This window comes from Solea solea, chromosome 14 (genome assembly GCF_958295425.1).
Source record: "Solea solea chromosome 14, fSolSol10.1, whole genome shotgun sequence".
Taxonomy (NCBI): Eukaryota; Metazoa; Chordata; class Actinopteri; order Pleuronectiformes; family Soleidae; genus Solea; species Solea solea.
In genome coordinates this window covers 21,832,458-21,853,362 of record NC_081147.1, presented here as the reverse complement: position 1 = coordinate 21,853,362, position 20,905 = coordinate 21,832,458, and the positions used below count along the sequence as shown (strand labels likewise).

The following is a 20,905-nucleotide window of genomic DNA, read 5'->3' as shown; positions in this document are numbered from 1 at the left end:
TGCCCATCAGGATTTCGATGACCCTGTAACTTTTCCTGCTTTGTTTTATGATCAAATAAATATCTGCAAAGTGTGTCGTATTCCCATCAGCCTTCGCTGTACTGCTGTGCTAATTTGGAAACATGAATGTGAGAAGAAGCTCTCAGCGAAGATAGGGGACATGATAAACATGAGCATCAGCATGTTTGCATGTCACAAGGGCACACCTGTGTTAAATCACAAATGTGCTCATTCTCACACAGCAGACAATAAGGCTATAGGCTGTAATTGTTGTCATTATAGCTCCAGACCAGCGATTAGTCCGCCTCAGAATTCCATGTAACTGTTGTGATGAAGGGAACAATGCAGAAAAAAGAAAATCGAAATGCACAATTAGCTGTCGCGTAATCACGGTCAAAGAAACTGCCATGCATAGGCGATCCTAGGGACGTGGTGGTGGTGGTAGTGGTGGCATTGCAATGCCTCAGTGAGCTGTTATTGTTGTTTGTTTTTTAAAAAAACAATTGGATCCTACAGTACATTGTCTGAGAATAGAAAATTAACTGAATAAGAAAGTGACAGATTGAAATAGAGGGTGGAATGAGAGAGGCTTTTCTTGCTGGGCTTAGGCCGATGAGTGTGTCCTTTTTCATTACTCTCACATGGTGCAATATGCAGGTCAGTCAGGTGATAATGAATGCTCTGTCTGATACTTGGCCTTTCTCCCTCCCTCCCTCCCTTCTTCCTGCTTGTCTGGTCTGCTCTTTCTCTGTTGTACCCCGCTCTCTTTCTTCGCCCGCGTACACTACAGACTCTTACAGTATGAAGTAAATTTTCCCCTTTTGTGTTTTTTTAATTATCGAGGATTGTCTTCTCCCTCTGTTTGGGAGCATTCAGCAGTTGAAAGGTGTCTCAGGTCAGTTTGCGGTACAATGAAGATGCTGAGGTTTCTGTCTCTTTCTTCATTAATTTAACAATGGCTTAAGGGCTGCGGAGCCTTTTTTTTTTTCTTTATTCAGGTTTGAATGAAAAAAAAGGAAGAAGAAAATACACCTATGGGTGATAAATCATTTGCTTTACTCTTCACAGTGCACACAGAATTGGATGGATTAATCAAATTCTGTTCACAGCAGCCTCCGCTGCATGACCGTCTGCAGTAGGAAAGACTGAAAATGAAAGAATGTAATAACACATTCAGCTAACGTTTTGCTCAGATCCATGACACCACCGGTTTCCAGGTTTCCTATGGAGGCGTTTTTTGTTAACAGTAAAACATCAGTGATGTCAAACAGCGGACAATGAATGTCAAGTAAATACAAACTTTTGAAGCCATTTGGATTGAAATGCCATTTGAAACAGAAATGCCGGTGGAGTTTATGACGCTTTGAATTAAAAAAGTCGACTCTCATCAGCTTTCTTACAGTTTTACTCCTGGAGTGCTTCACTTAATTAGCAAACAGTCCCAGTCGGTTGATAAATGTACAGTATCTAGAGATAATCGGTTCATTTGCACTGGCGCTCGTTTGTTTTGTGGAGAAAGTTTACACTTAAATGGATGCATTTCGACATCAGCGTCATCTACAAAGGTGGATTTTTTGCGATAATTTGCAGCAAAATATTTTCCTGATTCTGATACAGCCACACGAGGAAAAGCAGAGGTGTGAATCACCAAATGAATGATCAGTTGTCTGGGTTCATGTTGGCTCACTGTCACACTGTCCTGACTTGTATAAACTGAACAAAGCCATTGTTATTAACACCTGGGCTTTTCCTATTAAAACATGTCAAAATGGCAGCTGTCCAAAGGGATCCTATCTTTTTTTTGTTTTTATCACATTTCCCTCCAGGGGTGATGTGTGCAAGAAGACTTTTAATTAAACAAAAAAACAAAAAAAAAAAATCCTTGTTGGGAGAGAAAGCCTAGCTTTTATACATAAAATACTACATCGACTAAGGCAAGCACCGGCAACGATGACATTTAAATAAACATTTTTAGTGTCCATCATTTTACATTTTGCACATGCATTCACTCCTATTTGATTTCTTTGAAGCAGGCTTCTGGATTTGTCAGATTCAAGAACAGACGGAGTCCGTTGTCTTGTTGCCTTCTTTGTCCCACATTTATGGTGTGAATTAATTTGATATCCAAAATTAATATTAGAATATTTATAGAAAACAACATAAGTTGATGCTACTTAAGGAATAGAAGGAAATGGTTTGCAATTGGCATGTGATGTAGCACATAAATGTATACAGAGGCAGATTAGTTAATGTGTGGCCTCATGAAACACGTGAGGATCGTCAAGCTCAGAGGGAAGGACATTTCAACTGCAAGCGTTCTAATGTGTATTTATCCCACATTTCTCAGCCTGATTGTTTTGTTGTTGACCTCTTGGTGGGAGCTGTAGCACTCTGGCTGCAAGACATTACCTGCCTTTGTGTTAATGTTGACTCGGGGGCAGTGAATTTCATGCCTTTGCAGTGCTGATGGTACTTTTGTTGCCAGGAATCACAACCCAGCTTTGCTGCATGACACGGCTGCCAAACTGCACCGCAGTGCCCACTTGCTCACATGAACTGCTCGTGCTCGTGTCAGACGACTCGGAGCATTTAAATACAGTGCGGTGACACCGGAGAACAAACAAAAATGCAATTTGTCATCACCTCTTCTTGCGGCCGTATCGGTGGTGATGTATGAGTGGTGTTGTGTCAAGTGGTTCTCTGGCTTTGAATAATGGTGGGACGGTGAACGCTGAGTGGGTTACAGGTCACCTCTGTTCAAGACCCATTACCATCAACATTCATGCTGATGGAGAACTCTTCAGAGGAAACCCTGGCCTCCTTTTTGGTGAAGGCTAATTTGGTTTCTGCAGTCAGCAAGGCACATCAAGTGTCTCCCATCTGTCTCTTCATCATGGAAACTAACAGTTCTACATCTCAACACATGTTGGCTCCAGTTCCTTGTTATGGTGCCTTGTCACTCCTCTACAACTCATTAAGTCCACCCATGGAGGAATACAGCGGTACGTGAACTGGGACACTGTGAGGCTCACTTAATGAGTTTGAGTTGAACTGGGGAGTCACAACAACCTTTCCTGTCCAGATGATCATCTGCTAACCATCAGTCAGGGGCAAGGGTATGCGGTAAGGAGGGAGTAGAAAAAGAGATAAGTAATTAGAGGGGGAAGGATTAAGCAAGATGGAGGTCAAAGATAACTTGCAAGAGATGTCCCCCATCCTCTGCATTCTTCCATAGAGGACAATGACACTTTTCATTCGTACCTAAGCTATAAAAGCAAAGACAACACGACATACCAGTGTGGTCATTATTTTCTACTGAGGAAAATATCCTCCTCTTTCTTTCTCTTAGGGCCTTTTGGAACTTCAGCTATCTGAGCCCTGTTGTTTGATTGCACAAGGCATATTGATACAGTACAGAGTATTCTCACTGTTCCAAGGGAAAACAAAGCTGTGTGATTTGGCAATTAACTCAATAGAGGCAGAGGAACGGCGCCAACGTCTCACAGGACAAATAGTCGTAAATGTTATGTGGTGAAAAGGGAAATAGTAAATTACAGGAATCCTAGTAAAGTAGGCTACGCTTCGCGAAGCCCTTCAAATTTCACTATGTTAGTTGTCGACGAGCTTCCATTTAATGTGCATGAACTGAATTTGAATTATTCATAAAATGAAGGATTTTCCCGCTTATTAAATAACGTGCGTTGAGCAGGAGATTAGATTTTGAATAGATCGACCATTCTGTATGTTTCTGCATTAACATAAAAAAAAAATGGGGGATGACATGAACCCGTGACCTCTCTCACGTCAATGACGGCTAAATCTTTCCATCAGAATGACATTTTACCGCGGTTTCATGTCGGGCAATCTATTTGACGAAAGAGGTTATAAAAGCAAACCAAGGTCACTTTGATCTGCCGTGGCACCGATTCAAATTAGTGTTTGATTTGAATGTTTTGCTACACTAAACAGGCGACAGAGAACAAAAAAAACCAAAAAACCAGGACATCAGGCAAACATCATTCCCCAGTGGCACTGAAATTGAATGAGAGCATGCATTGGCTGTTACTCATTACTATTGGCTGACAGAGGTAATTGAATTCTGCCTGGAAAGTGTTCCGTTTATTTATGACAACTCATTTCCGGTGAACCCTTGGACAGTGAAAGAGGCAGCCATCAGTTTGTTCCTCCGTGTCTTTTATGTCCCAAAATGCAGAGGATTATTAAATACTCTCCTTACACCGTGTCCATGTCTTCTGATGCTTATTTAAGTCCGTCTTTAATTGTTTTCGTCTGAGGTAGCTTATTAGGTTGCACAAATTTCAGCATTGTGAGGACATTACAGTAGGTCCTCCAGCTTCAAAGGTTTTTTTTTAAGGGTTATAATTGAGTTTAGGTTAGGTTATTGTAAGGGGCTCTGGAATGCCTTATGTCCATGACTGTCTTCTGCAGGGACGTGTGCATGTGTAGCCGTTTTCCCAGACAAGAACTCCGCATAATGTCCAAGGAATTTGGCCCAGGCATTGTCTGTCAGGAGGAGATTTTCAGTGCAAGATTTGCTCACAACCGCAGGAGAATCTCTGGGGAATCCAGTTGAGGGGGTGGCACCTAGTTTCAGCATGCAGTAGGCAGGACACTCACTCATCCACTGGATGTGTGGATTATCTGGTGTGTCTCCAGCTGCATTCTCACATGAGCTCACTTGGACATCGTCCAGAGATTTGACTACAGTATGTAGCAGGCCGGAGGTGACATTTGCATGTTGTGTTATTTCATTATGTACTCCACAAAACAGTGGAATCTCTCAAATTGTGTTTTGATTGCATGCGGTTTTATAAATATAGAAGAAGAAAGACCAGAACCCACAAATCTACACGAGAGGCTTCTCTGTTGTTGCTTTCAAGCCGTTGAGCTGATATGATCTCGTGAAATCTATTTTCCATACATACAATGACGCCATACAGTGTATATAAACGCGGAGCGTCATCCTTCCACAATGGCCTGACTAAGCGCGCTATTCTAGGCAGTAACCGCGTGTATTGAGCAAGTGTCGCAGGAGATGAACGCCGGTTTATTTCTCCGAATTTGTCAGAGCGCTCAAGAATCACCGGGTGGCAATTTACTGACAATGGAAAAAAAGACACAGTGCAGTGAGTTACTGTCACAACAGTGCGTGGAATCAGTCCAACACCTTGTTTGTTGCATATTGTACCTCTGACTTCTGTGAAAATGAAAGCAGTGACATTTTGGTACACACTGTTGGTAACTATTTTTATTTTTTTTATCTATCTTTTGACATTTTTGTGTGAAGTAGGCATATTTGTTTGGTGAGGGGAGAAAATACTTTGACCTGGCAGATATATATACCAGATATATACTGGTATAGTGTACATAATGGTATAGTGTACATAATTGTGTGATACACTCGAAAGGCGATAAAATACCCTCTGTTTTCATGGAGTTGATGTTGACGCTTGTTGTTGTTGGCTGAACGTACTGTAGACGCTGAGGTTTGGCTTCAAAATACCCACTGAAATATATGCCTTGAAAAACATAGGTATATCATAGAACATTAATTATGAGACGTAAACATCTGCTTAAATGGTTTGTTCACCATTTGGAACCGATTTACCCCAATTAACATTGGGGATCGGGAGCTTCTGGCAACAGGATAACAACAATATGCTTATCAAATAATTGTCAAATGTCATTTAAACAACTTTAAATGATACTTTCAAATTCCCCCGAGATATTTGCCATGTTGAGAAAATGCTGTTTCATTCACCTCGGACAGATGTCTCTTTGTGTGCTCTGCGATGTAATGCATGGCATGTCTCCAACTCCCAACTAATACACGGGATTAACGGTGCGTGGAGACCTACTTGTCGGTGACTGTTGATGAGGAGACATGGGGGGGTTCTGCTCGAAAAGATATCCATCTATCTGCACTCATAGAAAATACAATGCCGTACAGAAGTATAAATAGTAAACATAATATATCCCCTGATCACAGGGATTTTTTTAATCTACTCTGTCTCACATGTAAAACAAAAATAGATACCAGACCCATTGTCCGTGGTCGTGTCGTAAATTGCAGAAGTCTGAAACATTCGCAGCGAAATGGAAAATGTGTATTTAAAAGTAGATTTAGAAATTGATCCAGTGGTGAGGTAGCCACTGTGTATAATGAGGTTATATGGTCATAAAATGTAACATTCAGATCAGTTCTACAAACTCTGGCAGCCTGTGTTTGTGTTTTTTTCACATTCCCAAAAAGTATTTTACAAGGAGACACTAAAACCTGAATTATTGAAACCTGTGACTCACCAGCAGGATACACTTTTTCCTGTAACCTCCTGGATATTTTTATTGATCTATCGATTTTTGTTGCTTGTTTGGTGTCATCTCAGTATTATGTTAGAAAACTAGGAAGTCAATTCATTGTGTTTGACGAGATGAACTGTTACTACAGCAGGTGTCACACTTACAGGAGCAACTGCATTTTAGATAGCGGCGGGCAAAGCAGTTCTTTTCGGTGTAGTGAATCATTAGAATCAGTTCATTTAAAAAAATGTTTGTTCAAAAGATTTGTTCACCGAATCGTTCAGTACTCCCTGCATGACCGGAGCTCAGACTCCATCCGACACAGTCACTGAACTGAAAATGCGAGCTGAACGGGTTGTGATTTGCCAGAGCCGTCGCTAAATAAACCAGACTCCTTTGTTAAATATTGACATTTTAGAAATATCCTTGCTAAATGATGGAGATTAGCACATGCTTTCAGGAATTTTAAAGTATTTTTAACTCATCTACAGTGCGGCATTGTTATTGGATTTGCCGATTTGTTTATGTTGCTGAATGTCACTCAGGGTGCATTCAGTGTGCTCGCGGGCTACGTTCACTGATTCATTCTCAGTACATTCAGTGAACGAATCACTTAAGTTCACTCGCAGTTCTCCTTCTCTCGCTCATGGGTGGGCACACACGCATTCGTTTAGCAGCAGTCTCTCTTCGCCGCCTTACTCGAGTCGCAACAGAGCTCAGCTCAGCTCGAACTGCGAGGTGAACGAATCGTTTCGGGCAAGTGATTCAGTTCAGTTCGTTCACCTGAAACGAATCGTTTACGAACGACACCGCACACATTTTGAGACTGAAACAAATGCTAGTGAAAAGATTCAGTATTTCATTAAAGATGATGACACAAAAAAAGTTGTTTCTGTGAAGGAAACTCTGCCGTTTTTCGTTCACTTTGACTCTTCACAGTGGACTCACTTCATGAGCGTGGGACGGCCAACACTAACACTAGCATGCTCACACAGCTGGACCAGCTACCAAAACAGAGAACAGAGAGGCTCACATTACAGCATGGACAGAGAGGGTGTGACCAGGCCCGCTTCTAGACTGTGTCGATGTTGTTTCAAAGCTAATTAATGGAGTACTCTTTGCCTGTGATCTTTACGACTGTAACCCATCACAAGGACTATTTTATGTATCCAAAACCTTGAATGTATAACACGTGAACTTTTAATCATAAATGCATTTCGGTTACGTTCGAGAGTTTCACACAACGCAGTCGAACCCTATCGCCTCCACATGAGTCTGTCTGTGCTTCTCAGTATAATGTTATTTTGAATCTCATGTTGCCCGGCAACATTTCTACACTGTGCACAGGAGGTGCTAAGTTTATGCATCATGACTGATGGAGACAAGGTGGAACCACAACAGTAATTTTTTGCTATTGCAACTGGGTTAAGGTTTGGGGTGTGGTAGGAAACCACCTAGGCATTATGTCCTGTAGAGGCTCCTGTAGTGTTTTGGGTAATTAATCATCCAGACACGCCATAATTGTGGGACATATCTTGATGGTTTGGTGGGGCAATTTGCATAGTTGTGGAGCATCGGCCATTTGCCCATGCATAGATGCAGGCTTGGGTTTGACTATACAGCTCTAATATAATACACTATAATATAGTGTCTTAAGGCATTATTCTAAAAGGCACATATTATGTGCCTTTCTGCATGGGGTTTGCATGTTCTCCCCGTGTGTGCGTGGGTTTCCCGGGTTTCTCCGGTTTCCTCTCACAGTCCAAAAACATGCAGATTTGGGGATTAGGTAAACTGGACACTCTAAATTGACCGTAGGTGACCTGTCCAGGGTGTACTGTGCCTATGTCAGCTGAGATTGGCACAGCGGCCCCTGCTACCCTCATGTGGAGGATAAAGTGGTAGAATATGGATGGATGATAGATTAAATTACTTTATGTAACTTGAGCAATACCCTTTATTTCCTCATTTTAGATCACACAGTCTAGCTCGATCTTGGACAAAATGCCTCTCATTAGTCTGCACGCTGAGCACTGGAATGGAGTTGGATCATCTCTATGCTTCTCCTCCTCCAACTGGCAAGCCACAGAATGACACCTTCATGAGAGCTGCAGCTGTCAAAGTTTTACACCAGCTAACTATATCTTGGCTTTTTTTTTTGGACATTCACCACCATTTTTTTTTTTCTTTTTAAATCACAAACTAGGGAACGTGTACATTTTACTAACTCCTTGTGTATTTGACACTCAGCTCAGCAGTGGAAACTGATGCTAACTGATTTCTCCTGGTCGCTGCGAGTGATTTGTTGTAAGGATGCTTGGCGGTGCACGCGCTTGTAGACATCCTCGCTCTCTCTCTCCCTCTCTCTCTCTAACCTCCTCCCTCTCTCTCTCTCTCCCCCTCTCTCTCGCTCTGTCTTGACAGTTCGCTGTGCTCGCTTTCACGGTAGCCAGACAAAAGAAGGAGCCGGAGTTAAACAGTTCGCCTGCATGCCGTGCTGTGCTGGACTGTGCCGGACTGTGCCGTGTGCGTCTGGAGTGAACTAGTATTCCGCTCCAGTAGGCGAAGCGCGCACCGCGCGTCGTGAGGGCGGACTCGCCTGCTGTCGCTAAAAGGTCCCGCTTTGACTGGCTGCTCTCATTGCAGTCCGGTCTGCCGAGCGCGAGCGGAGTGGTCAGACTGACTGACTGACTTGACTGAGGGACCAGCCCCGGCTCCATTCAAGGATTTCTTTTTTCTTTTTTTGTTGTTTTTATGTTTTTTGGCTTCGTACGCTTCGTCCTGGACACGCAGAGGCGCCGACAGAAACCGCACCTCGCCTTCTGTGGACAATGTTTCTCTTGCAGTACACAGGTAAGAGCGTCAAGTTTCACCCTGGCTCCCGCTGTTCCTTCATACATTCTGTGTTTCCTCGGGTTTTTTTTTGTGTGCTGGCACCGGGGATGTTGATAATCTTGGTTTGTGTGTGTGCGTGTGTTGCACCAGGTAATGCATGAGTTGTGCAGCGCGTTGGCACATTTTTTATCTGCGTTCTAGTTGAAGTTAGAAGATGAAGCCGGGATGTTTTTTAAGCTCCCTCCGGTGCGTAATTATCGGGCGTTTTCCAGCTGTTGAGACGCAGAAAAAAGGATAGCGGTGCTGCTCGTTTCGCTCCCTCTCTCGCTGCCTCCAGTGTGCTCGGGTGTCTCCGTATTTGATGTCCACCACCGTGTCCCCGTGATGATAATAAAAAAGGACCCAGCAGTAATTTCCATTACGCGTTTTTACAATTGCTCGTGGGTACAATAGACGCAAGTCTGTGGCGATGATCTTGGACACTGGGCACACGCCTACTGCAGCTGTTCGTGGATGAAGTTTTCAGAATTAGATTTAATCCACGCTGACGCCGCTTTCTATCACATTCCTGTAGCACAACACTGGAGCTCGATGAGTCACATTGTAGTAGATAGGCCTGTCGTATAATATATTGGGGGTCTTGGGAGTCGCTGGCTTTCATGAATGCCATATAAGTTGTTTGGTTTCTGTGCTGCGACGTTCAACTGTTGAGACTCCCCGTGTCATTGACTGACGCATAGATATCTTTGTTTTTGTCTCCCTGGACTCACAGGATCTGATGATCTATGTTGTTTGAACTCTCACATTAACCTGCTTACTTGGCTTTATTCTGGCTCTGTGTTCACCAGCCTCCTCTGTTTATAGTCATGGTAAATTCAGATGTGCCCACAGCTTTCTGTAGTCTGCCTGCCTGTGTGTGTGTGTGTGTGTGTGTGTGTGTGTTCAGAGCCCAGTTGCGGGCTTTTCTGCAGCCCATAAAAGCAATGACTCGTCAAGGATTATTCTCATGGTGTTCATTTGCTGTTTGTCATCACAGTGTGTGGATGCTGAACTGAAGTAGTAAAGTTTTCCAATACCCCCCCCCCCCCCCTCCAACATTGCACATCAGATTTACACCTTCAACTAAATGCAATTTGTGTAATATAATTGACATTTTTTTGAAACTTAATTTCCATGGCAGTTACTTGCAAGCTTAATTCATAATTTGAAACATATAGTCTGGTGGTCGGATAAAAAAAACAAAAAACAAGTAGCTTGTGCTTCTGCCGAGTGGAAAATGTGTTTCTCGTCCTTGTCTCAAATGATGGTTTGTTGTTTCTCGGTTTGTCTTGGACAGACACAAAAGGATCAGTTCCCCCTTTTTCCTCCGTTCTCCTCTCTTCCAGGGACACAGGCATGTTTTCAGTCACACACCCACCATGACCACAGGGAGAGAAAAAGTTCATCAGGTCTCGTGACGGCTATTTACCTCCGCACTGTGCGAGCCCTGTCCGATCAATCAGTAGTGCGTCCTTAGATGGCTTTTAATGGTGCGAGGAGGGGAGGGGTGACTGCGCTGAGATCAGTCAGAGAGGAGACGCTAAAGGTTTGTGCAATAGAGTGCTTGAGAAGGAGCTTGAATATTTCAGCTCTCTTTGGCATGGGATGATAGGGCTGCAGAACAAATTCTGACAGAACACCGAGCTAACCACTCCACAGCACCGGGAGCTTTGACAGCCTTGGAAAAATTTCAAATTTTAATTGGTTGCTGCGTGACAACTTTTTGGTTTCTAAGGGGGATCCTCTTTGCAATGGCTGTCAACTGCAGAAGACAATAAAACAAAGTGAATGCGTGAGTCACGGTTGACCTGCAAATGATTAGACTTCCACTCCCTCGACGAGAGGTGTTTGTGAAACAGACATTTTGGAATCGGCAGCGGGACGCCGGTGATCACGGACAACCGCTCAGTTGTGCCGTTACCCACACTTCGTCCTCAGAAAGAAAAGAAAACTGTTTGTTTTGACTGAGACTTAATTCCATCATGAACATTAGCTCTTTCATTTACATCTGCCAAAACACTACGATCACCTCGCAGACCTATCAGTTTGGACGGGAGCGTCACCAGCGAGGTCGAAATTGATACGTGTTCGCTCGCCTGGCAGCGGTGGATATTTTGAATAGAGTTCAGGCCATTCAGGACAAAAAAAATCCTCTGCCAACTGCATACAGAGCAGTTATTTTATTTGTCTTTGATGGCAATCACTCGCACTTCACCTCGGTAAATGAAAAAGCTCTTGACTTTCTGTTTCATCCACGCTTGTGACTCCCACAGCTGTGCACTGACTCAGCCTGCCCATCCATACCCTGCACTGTTGTTTTCATCTGACTGCTCGGCGCTGAGATGATGAAAATGAAATCACCTCTTTAGCTTATGGACGTCAAGAAATCCTTTACACGTATGCTTTGAAGAGGCAGTTTTCTAAAGCTTTAACGGCTAAGGTAAACTGGAGAGCTCTTACCAGTGATGGAGAGTAGTGGGAAGCTTCACGCCGCCTCCTGTTGGGGAAGAATTTATAACCTGAGTGTATAAACTCGACTTATAAGCTAAGAGAGACGGAAATGCCACTGTGTTCAAGTCATTGTGTGCATTCAGATTAAGTCAAAGACAGCTTTGTGTCCGTTGTGTGGCCATCGCTACAAAGAAACCTTTGAGCAGCACTGTAGATGTTTTTGCTTAAGTTTTAAGTTGCTGCTCATAGATTGTGAAACTTTGTGATTTTAGTGGCCAGTTGAGTCCCTTTTTTTTTTGTGTCAACTTTCCACATTTGCATTTTTATGTGCACAACCCACTTCTGCAGCTCTATAGCTGTCACACCACCAACCGAGCCCTGAATATTCTCTAAATATAGTCGTTTTATTTGGCTCGTGAATATGTCATAAACCCTAATATGTACTGCCCTGAACTTTTCTCTTTTATTGCCATTGGTTGCAGTCGATGAGCGGCGTTCCCTTTTTTTTGTTTTATGAACTTTGTAGTTCATAAAAAAATGGTTGTGGACAATTTCTATCACAAATCTATCAATAGCAATCAATACCCGTTCATTTAAGACACAAAAGCTCCCAACAACACACATGTTTCTCCTTTTCTTGCCTTTACCAGGTCATTCTCCTCCTCAGTGCAGTCTGTCCTGCATCCTCACTCTGGCAGATCTCTTTTACTGTTGGTGTTTTAACTTGATCATTTCATTGTCTCACCGCTCGTCCTCAACGTCCGTAGCGGGCTCATGATGCAGATGATTGAGCCACATGTGGATTCAAAGATCTGCATTAAAGGGTGTTTTTATTTTCATTTTGGAGGGTAAAGTATGTTAGCTTGTGTGGAGGACCTCTGTGAGGATCAGCAGTGCTGGCAGCAGCAGCACTTCAGCCTGCCATCTGGTATTGAATAGCTAAGAGCGCCCTGGCAGCCTGCAGGAAACCAACTCGGAGGCTCCAACCATATCACTGACAGAGCTCTTCATTTCTAATCACATTCATGATAAGTTACCGTGCAGGGAACCTGGAAGTGGGAGCTAAAGACCCCTGCACCAGCAAGTTCAGGAGCTGCATGCAAGATAAAGTGAAGAATCAGCTTTATTCTGCATTCGCTGTGTATGTGAGGCTGGATTGTGGATGCGGAGCTGCGGTGTTAAACCCTGCTGACAGTCCCTTTGAGCTGAGGAGAATAGAGAAGGAGGTTTGAAGATGCTGGATTATGCCGTGCACCGGGGGAGTTGCTGGACAATTTATGAGCACGCTCGCGTCTACTCTCGAAATTATATATGAAAACTTCTTTTTCACATTGTGTCTCAGCCTTCTGCGGAGTCTGCAGTCCCATGTGTGTTGGGGGTTGGCTTATATAAACATAGGGAGGGATATATTCCACAATCTCATGCTTTGGGTATTTACCATTTTCTTAGTAAAAAATAAGTGTCTGTTTCCTGGGTGGTGCTGCGGTTATTTATAGGGTTGTTTGGATGCAACGTAACACGTGACGTGACTCATCGTCTGACACTAGTTGCCTTGCTCCAAACAAGTTTTCGGCGAATATAAAACACGAGCCTTAGAATTCATAAAAAAAAGAACTTGACAGCCACAAAAATACTGCATGCTAAATAAATGAAGAGCCGCAGAGATTTAGCAAAGATGGATGATTTGTCTCGAGAGCCACTCGAACCGAAGTGATATTATCGAGTGATGACTTACATGAAGCTTCATCTTATTTCACGTTTGGATTATTAAGAACTTTCCGTTCTCTGCTAATCCCTTAGTTGAGTGGGACTGTCTATGTTGGTGGCGGTGGTCCAGTGGAATAGGGGGTTGTCTTCCAGCTGGATGGATGGCGTTTGATCCTAGGCTCCTCTAGCGGCTGCCGAAGTGTCCCTGCGCACTTAACCCTTCTTCCTCTCTATCGCTGTCTCGTTTTCTGCCCATGTTTGCTCTGTTCTTTCTTGGTGTCAGCTGTCAAAAGGAGACAAAAAAACCTCCAGTTGCTGTCGATATATACACAGTATGTTATAGATATCCTATGACATGGATGGCAGGGAATCTTTGCAGGCGTCATGTCAGCCTTGACGGGCATATTTGACCGTTTCAACTCAAAAATTGAAGAGCAGCATGCCAACAAAATGCAGGACTTGCCTTTCTCTCGTGTTTTAGTAATAAGAGAATCCACAGCTGTCACTTGAATGTGCAGGCACACTCTTTGAGCTGCTTCTCCCCGACTGTCCCACTTCACTGCACCGCGAGAAAGAACACGACAACTCCCTGGGTGAAACAGTCACAGAAATATTACACCTACGCCGCAGTTTGACACAGAATGAACCTGGTTTTTTTTTTGTCTTTTCCTCAGCAGCAGAGCCAAGACAAGCAATTAGAAGTAACACAACACGTGGGGTGATAGATCACCATAGCCATATGTAGGACACTCCTGCTGAACATTTGTGAAGTTACCTGTGTCCAGTCCACTACTGCTTCAGAGATTATATTAAAATAAGTTCCCTGCCTCAGCACAGGATGATAAATCGAGCCACTAAATCTAACTTTTTTTTTTGTAGGAGTTGCATTGTGTATCTTCTTTAAATATCGTAGGAATGTTGTTGTGGATTTACTTGTGAGGCACAGAATGTATTGCATGGAGTCCTTGGTCATTTATTACATTTTCTGCTGCTGTCCTGCTGAATATATGGCCATTCAGCAGTTGACCCCTCTCCGTTGAAAATCTGTTCGTCCGAACATTGATATGTTGAACACTTCCCCCACGGAGAGACGGGAGAAAGCTGAGGCCACGGTTCAGTGGTTTGGACTAAAAAGAACGGGGTTGTCCGCAGAGATTGCTTGGTTGGAAAGCAGCCATCACTACACTGTAATAGAGACTGAAAGCAAAGATTTATATGGCTCTTACTTTAGGAAGAAGGAATGGCTTAGAGTGTATGTGGTGTGAGGGAGGGAGGGTGGGGGGGGGGAGGTGTTTGGGGGTATGAAAGCAAAATGGTACAAGACTAGATGCACAAAATGTACCCAAGAATGCATTATTAAGAGAGTAGCAGAGGTTAGTCTGCATTTTGGGACGTTCCAAGGACTTTCAGCCTCATACTCGCATGCTTACCTGATAAATGAATTTGGAAGACTTGGGGTTTACACAGGAATCTTTCATTTGCAGAATATTTCTTTACATTTTCTTTCAACAAACTCAGACTCACAGTTCCCTACTGTGCCGACCGCTGGAGAAGAAACCCTATTTGACACGTCCGTCCTGAGCGGTTTAGATTTTGAGCTCAAAGGAAGCCTTGTACTTTGGGTCTGGCTTGAGTCAGAGACCCCCACTCATGGATAAATGCAAGGCTTTTTTTGCTGGGCCTCAGCACATTTGACTAGCCAATATTTATTTAGTTTTTCCTGAGGTTTTGGAGGGGGGTCAGCATTTATGGGAGGATGATACAACACCAATGCAAACATGTTTTTTTCCCCCCAAAGAAAAGGGTGTACTTTTCATTTGGATTCCTTAAATTATAGCTCTATTTTGGACCTTTGGAATGTCATTTGAGGTCAGCATTTGGTAGAGCTCTCATGGTTGTGTGGTTGTCGTGAGTTGAAACAAGGACATCCACATAGAAGATGTAAATCCCTGTCTCCACTTTCAATAAGTCTCTGAAATCATTAACCCCCTCCAATAGTTTATATGAATATTGTTTTCTGTGCGTCATGTTTATTTGACAGTTATTTCAATGCATTCCATCCAGTTTATTGCCTATATTTATTTTTAAGTCCCATCCATTGGACCAGTGTCTACTGTGCTGTCTGAATGTGATCATTGTCAGACCATCAGCATTCTTGCACTTCATGAACCATTTGTTTAGGCAAACACTACTACTAGTTGTGGCTGAAGCTCATATTACACCATCTCTCCTCAGGCAAGTGTCTGCAAACTTTCTGGGGATAATTCAAAACAGACACTTGGAGGAAACAGTGAGGGAAATAATGGCTCGAGCCAAGTCAAATGCCATTACACCTGTTTGGCTGTCTTTTGGGTTTTTTTTAATGCGTCGCATAAAAGTGTTTTAGCAAATGTTGGAGAAGTGTTCTGCTTCAAACACATGTCACAAAACTTGGATTGCATGTAGAATAAGCTCTGCTTTACTTTCAATTGCTTTCCATGTGCATTTCCTGTCACTTCACATCTAAACCCCACAAAAAAAAACTGAAAAGGAAAGGCCTGTGAAAAACCTCTTCAATTGCTCTTTGGACACTCATTTAGTTTGTGCCAGAAGGCAAAACCGTTGTTTTTGGCTTCCCATGGACCATCCTCTTTTCTATGCTGCTGTCCATTATTTTAGATTATCTGTCCCTATATACACTAAATGTCATTTGTTGTGGAGGCTGTGGTCTTAAGGACGTATGCTGACAACCGCTGACTTACCATCATGGGACCAAACAAAGCCATTACGGACAGGGAGGTGATTGGATTCACAAATCAGCCGTTTCTCCGGATTTATCGGAGCATTGGGCTTCATAGGTCATATTTCAGAGACTGGTGGGCAGTTTGTCACAGAGGGGGCTTGATTGTAATGACAAACTGGCACAGGAGAGAGCAAGAGGACCATGGAAACTGTCTTTAACCCCCAGAGAAACTCAAAATATAAAGAATTGATGCAATTATTATTATTTCAAAACAAGGTTTTAGTGCAGTCTTCTGAAATGCACAAAATGTTTTTTTTCTTTTCTTAGTTTTTTCCTATTCATTAACTCGACCTTGCTCACTTTCAACTGTGTACTATTCATCTTTTCATTGTTACTCGTGCCTCCTAAACCACTTGTTTATATATATATATATATATATATATATCTTATTTTCCTTTTTATATATTTTCTCCCTTGTGGACAATTAAAAGTTCTCCTGAGTCACAGGGAGGTTAAGGATAAACGTTGTGAGGCTGGGTGGGAGGAAAAAGCTGAGCAGAATCTTCTCCCATCTTCCTCTCCAAGAGTTTTGAAAACTTACCGCAGGTCCTCAGTCATGCTGTCTTCTCCCAGTAGAAGTTAGGGAGGTGGATCGATATAAAGATTAATTATTGTGACCGGGTTGAGGGCTGCACCGACAACCTACATTTTTCAAGCCCCTAGTGACTGTCCAAAATGCTGCCTCCCTTTCCAACGATTGTTGAGCTTTAGCTTGTTAGTGTGGCCTCTGGACTGAAGCTGTGCTCAGAGAAGATTGTAACAGGCTGAGGCACAGTGCAGCTCAGCACAGCACAACCGACTGGTAAGCAGGAGCCCCCCTAGAATTCTCTTGGCTTAATAGAACCTCTGTTTTACTAGGTAGAAGGGTAAATGTTCTCTGAAGTACTATCTTTTTTTTTTCTTTTTCTAAGCACTCCTGTGTTAAAATGGAACATTTCTTAGAGTTTTAATTTGTATTGGATCAATATTATACGTGTGGTCAAATGGCATCCACAGGCTAAGATGATTTATGGGGGGGAAAAAATACCTACCTATACTGTATTGTATTCGTCCAGTCTGCTTGTCTTAATGGGGGTTATAAAGCAAGTTTGTGCAGTTCTGTTGACATAGAGGCGTTATGGCTTGAAATGTCCACCATATCATCCAAATAAATCAAAAGAATGTGTCTATATGCCTGAAGTGCCTGGACAAAGAAAATTGGCCAAACGGGTGAATGATTTGTTGTCGGGGTTTGTTGTGTAACACACTTATTGATGCAGACCCTCCAAAAAAGATTAAACCTCTGAGTTATTTCTTATATGTCTCCTTAAAATACAGTCACATTGTTTTTTTCCCCCCACATTTGGTTATGTTATTATTAAAGTATGTATGTTCTTCTCTGGTTTATTATATTTGACTCTGGTTTTCCCAAAATCAAAGCCAATAATAACTGGAAAAATGGTTTATTGCCCAGCGTTAAAAGATCCACCCTGACAATATGCCCGAATAGAAAGGGACTGATGAAGGCAAGTGGCAATGTTAGGCTTTTATTTGTTAAAGCAGCCCACTTTGTCCAGACCAACCACAAAGTATTTTTTTTATTCCGGTTAAATGGAGCAGCTAAATGTTATTCAGAAAAAGACAGTCAATAAGCTGGTTGTTTGATCCACTGGTCTCTTATTTCACTCCAATCTTTATTGGAGTATTTGATATAATAAAAGTGCTTCTGCTCAACAAAAAACTTGACTGCCCAGTTCCAGGAAATCATGGGCTATTTTTAAAAGATTAATAGTTTTAATCTTTTATCGCATCATTTATCACACAGGCATTATCCGTAGGAAGGACCAAGCTCTGTAGTGTATATCATTTATTCTCATCAGGAGACAATTATTAGCTCTGACGTTAACATATGACTAACATTTGGCAGGTTCTTTTGAACCTGTTGTATGCCACCATGCTTGTGACACTCCATACACAGAAACAGTAAAAACCGGGTCCCTCTTGGAACCTTTAGATGTAGGGCTCAGCTCTTCTTGCTAATTCACACACGGTCTCATTTTCAAGCCACAGTTGGGGTTGAAGCTGTCGACAACAACAGATAAATCTGTCTGTCGCGTATAAGCTTCTCAGAAGCCATGCAGCAGCTGGCTCCTAACATGTACGTTGGATACAGCGCGTGAGACTAATGTCGCTGAGCAAACGAATGCAAAGCCGTACAGGTTATCTACGTATTAAGTGATCCGTCTGTCATTATGCGAGTACCATCTTGTTCTTATTACACAGTTTCTTTTTTCAGTAGCTCCACTCATCCCATTAGCTCTCACTAATGGGGAATCTACAGCACCCAGCCTGTGCTGTGGTGAGAGATGGATGGATGGTAAGAGGAGAGACAGGAGAGAAAGAGAGAGTGGAGCCAGATCATAGCCCCTGGGGCTCTCCTGTTGCATGATCTACGGGGCTTCATTTGCTTGTGCTGTTTTAGTAAATAAATAGTGGAGACCTACTCAGTGGAGTCAGGCTCTTGGCTTGGTTGCTCCCCCCCTAATCTTCCCTTAAGACCAGTTAATTAATGGTGAAATGGCAGGAGAGCCTACAGTCCTTCTGTTAATGGAAGAGATTCATCTTGTTTACTCCACCTACTGCATGTTTGCTTATCGAGAGTCTGGCCAGGGTGTTGTCGCCGTAGTAGTCAAAGATGTTAAGATGTGCTTGTGGCCAAATATCTAATGGCAGACGATTTGTGTCCTTCAGTTGCCATGGGTTTTACCCCACGTCCTGACTTTATCGGTATTGCATGTTTTGGTCTTGTATTAAGTGGATTAGGGCAGTAGTGAATGTTCAATAATCCCACCTTGGCTTCAGTGCATCCATCAAAGTTATTCAAGGAATACTTTTTAAAATGTGACCATTTTAAAGATCCCTCTTGCTTTGAAAGACTGATCCTCATGGAGATGTTACCTCTGACCATGATTGCATGTGTTGTCTATTGACAATCTTCAGACAGAATGCGGCTTGTCACTCAAACTAGTTGTACATGTTGCCTGCGGGGATATAGGGAAGCTTGGGGAAGTGAGAAGTATATCCATGCTTCAAGTGTTCTAGTGGGCAGCTAGCTGCTCAAATCTCCCCTGGAGCAATATTCAAACAAAGGCTTTTGAAGAGCTGAGCTGTCAGCGTCAGCCTCCTGACCAGACCCTCATTAGCCAAACCCAGTGCCAAGAGCAAAGGCAAGAGGGAGGAACTCAAGAAATCTTGGAGTCGAGGATTCACTGGGTGAGAACATGGTGTTGAGCACATTTAGCCTTGTCTGTTTAAGGGAGTTCTTCTCTATTAATTATATGGCACATAAAATATCATGATCATAGGGAGTACCTAATCCCCAGGTCCTGCTTTAAGGCATAGAGAGTAATGTGGGGATGAGATATAGTCTCCTGGTAGACTAGTTATTTCATATGGCGCTTAATTGTCTTGGCACATAAAGCTTTGCATGTGTCGCTTGCAGGTGAGACTCGAAAAATGCCATTAACTAGCTTCTAAACAGGGGATGAGATTGTTATGGGCTTAGAAGTCTCAAGGATACGTTGTCCCAGTGAAGATGATGGCCCTTAATTGCTGAGGTGAGACATTTTAGGCACCTAATTTAAGTGTTGTTGTTTGGTCCTGCGTAAGGAACACTCAACACTGGCAGCAGTTGCAGCTGTCTTGATGTGAGGTCACGGCCACAGAGAGATCTCTTAGGAAAAGTCCACCTTAAATATTTTCGTCATATTCACATCTTGAATTTACAGTGTGTTGCCTTTTAAGAAAATCTCATTGACAAAACTGTCTGTCCATTCAGTATCTTTGGTGTGCTTGGAACCACATAATGTGGTCTTTAAAGGTTGCCATCTGGCAATGAATTGTAGAGTCAGTTTTTCTCATTTTCCCAATGGGAATGGGGTGAAATTATTAGAAAGAAAATTGACCGTTTGCTTCACAGTAGTTCAGTGCAGTGAACAGATGAGAATATAACACACTATGTCTATGTTTTGGCTTGTTATGGCATGAGAATGCAAGAACTTAAAATAAAGCAGGTAAAGTCTGAGCGTAAGCACATGGAAAGTGGCCTGTCTCAAAAGGAAAGGAGAATGAAGAAAAATACTGTTGTAACCACAGTTCAAATAATAGTTATTTCTCTATCCCAGCAGGCATTGAGGGTTATGCCTCTTAAAACACAGCCTACAATACAATGGCGAATGGAGGCCATAGTTTATAACAGTCATAAAGTGACATAAAGGGTGCTGGTGCAATAAAATTCCATAATTCAGTTTCACATTTATTTGCATAGACAATAATAACTCCTCTGGAGCCAGTCCACAACAACGGAGCACAGAATTAACATCTTGTTAAAAGTTTAGAGGACGTCCTTTTCTACTTAGCAGCCCTCTGAAGCATTTTTCTGCTGTAAATCTATTGGAAATCTATCAAAAACCAAAGACATATCGAGTTTGGTGTCGATCTGAAATGAATCAGCAGAGACGGTAGTTGTAGCACTGTTTTTAAATCATCAATCACCATTTATATTCATCTGGGGTCTGGAGGAATAACAGAGCAGCTTTAATTTCATGTTTTAACTCCATGCGATTAGAGCTTCACTGTGTGTTGTAGACTAAATCATTTCTGTTTTGTTTTGGTTTTGTTCACTAATTGTCTCACCATGGTCCTCTGAGGTGTTCAGACCACTGGTATGGAACTGGGTGTTGTAGTACCGACAGGATTACGGTTCTGCTGTGGTCCGTCATCCAGAAATAG

General features: G+C 42.6%; 1 protein-coding gene across 4 annotated transcripts in view; it reads left to right on the top strand.

Annotated features, from left to right (window-relative positions):
* enox2 (ecto-NOX disulfide-thiol exchanger 2) overlaps positions 1-20,905 on the top strand; it is a 160,512-nt gene that overhangs the window by 39,799 nt on the left and 99,808 nt on the right. Inside the window, exon 1 of one of the 4 annotated variants that reach the window (XM_058649920.1) lies at positions 8,727-9,174. The exons of the other annotated variants lie outside the window; for them this stretch is intronic. Within the exon in view, the coding sequence (XP_058505903.1) occupies positions 9,153-9,174 (22 nt within the window). The 5' untranslated portion in view covers positions 8,727-9,152. Of the gene's footprint in view, positions 1-8,726; positions 9,175-20,905 lie in introns of those variants that run through there. 4 annotated transcript variants of the gene reach the window in all.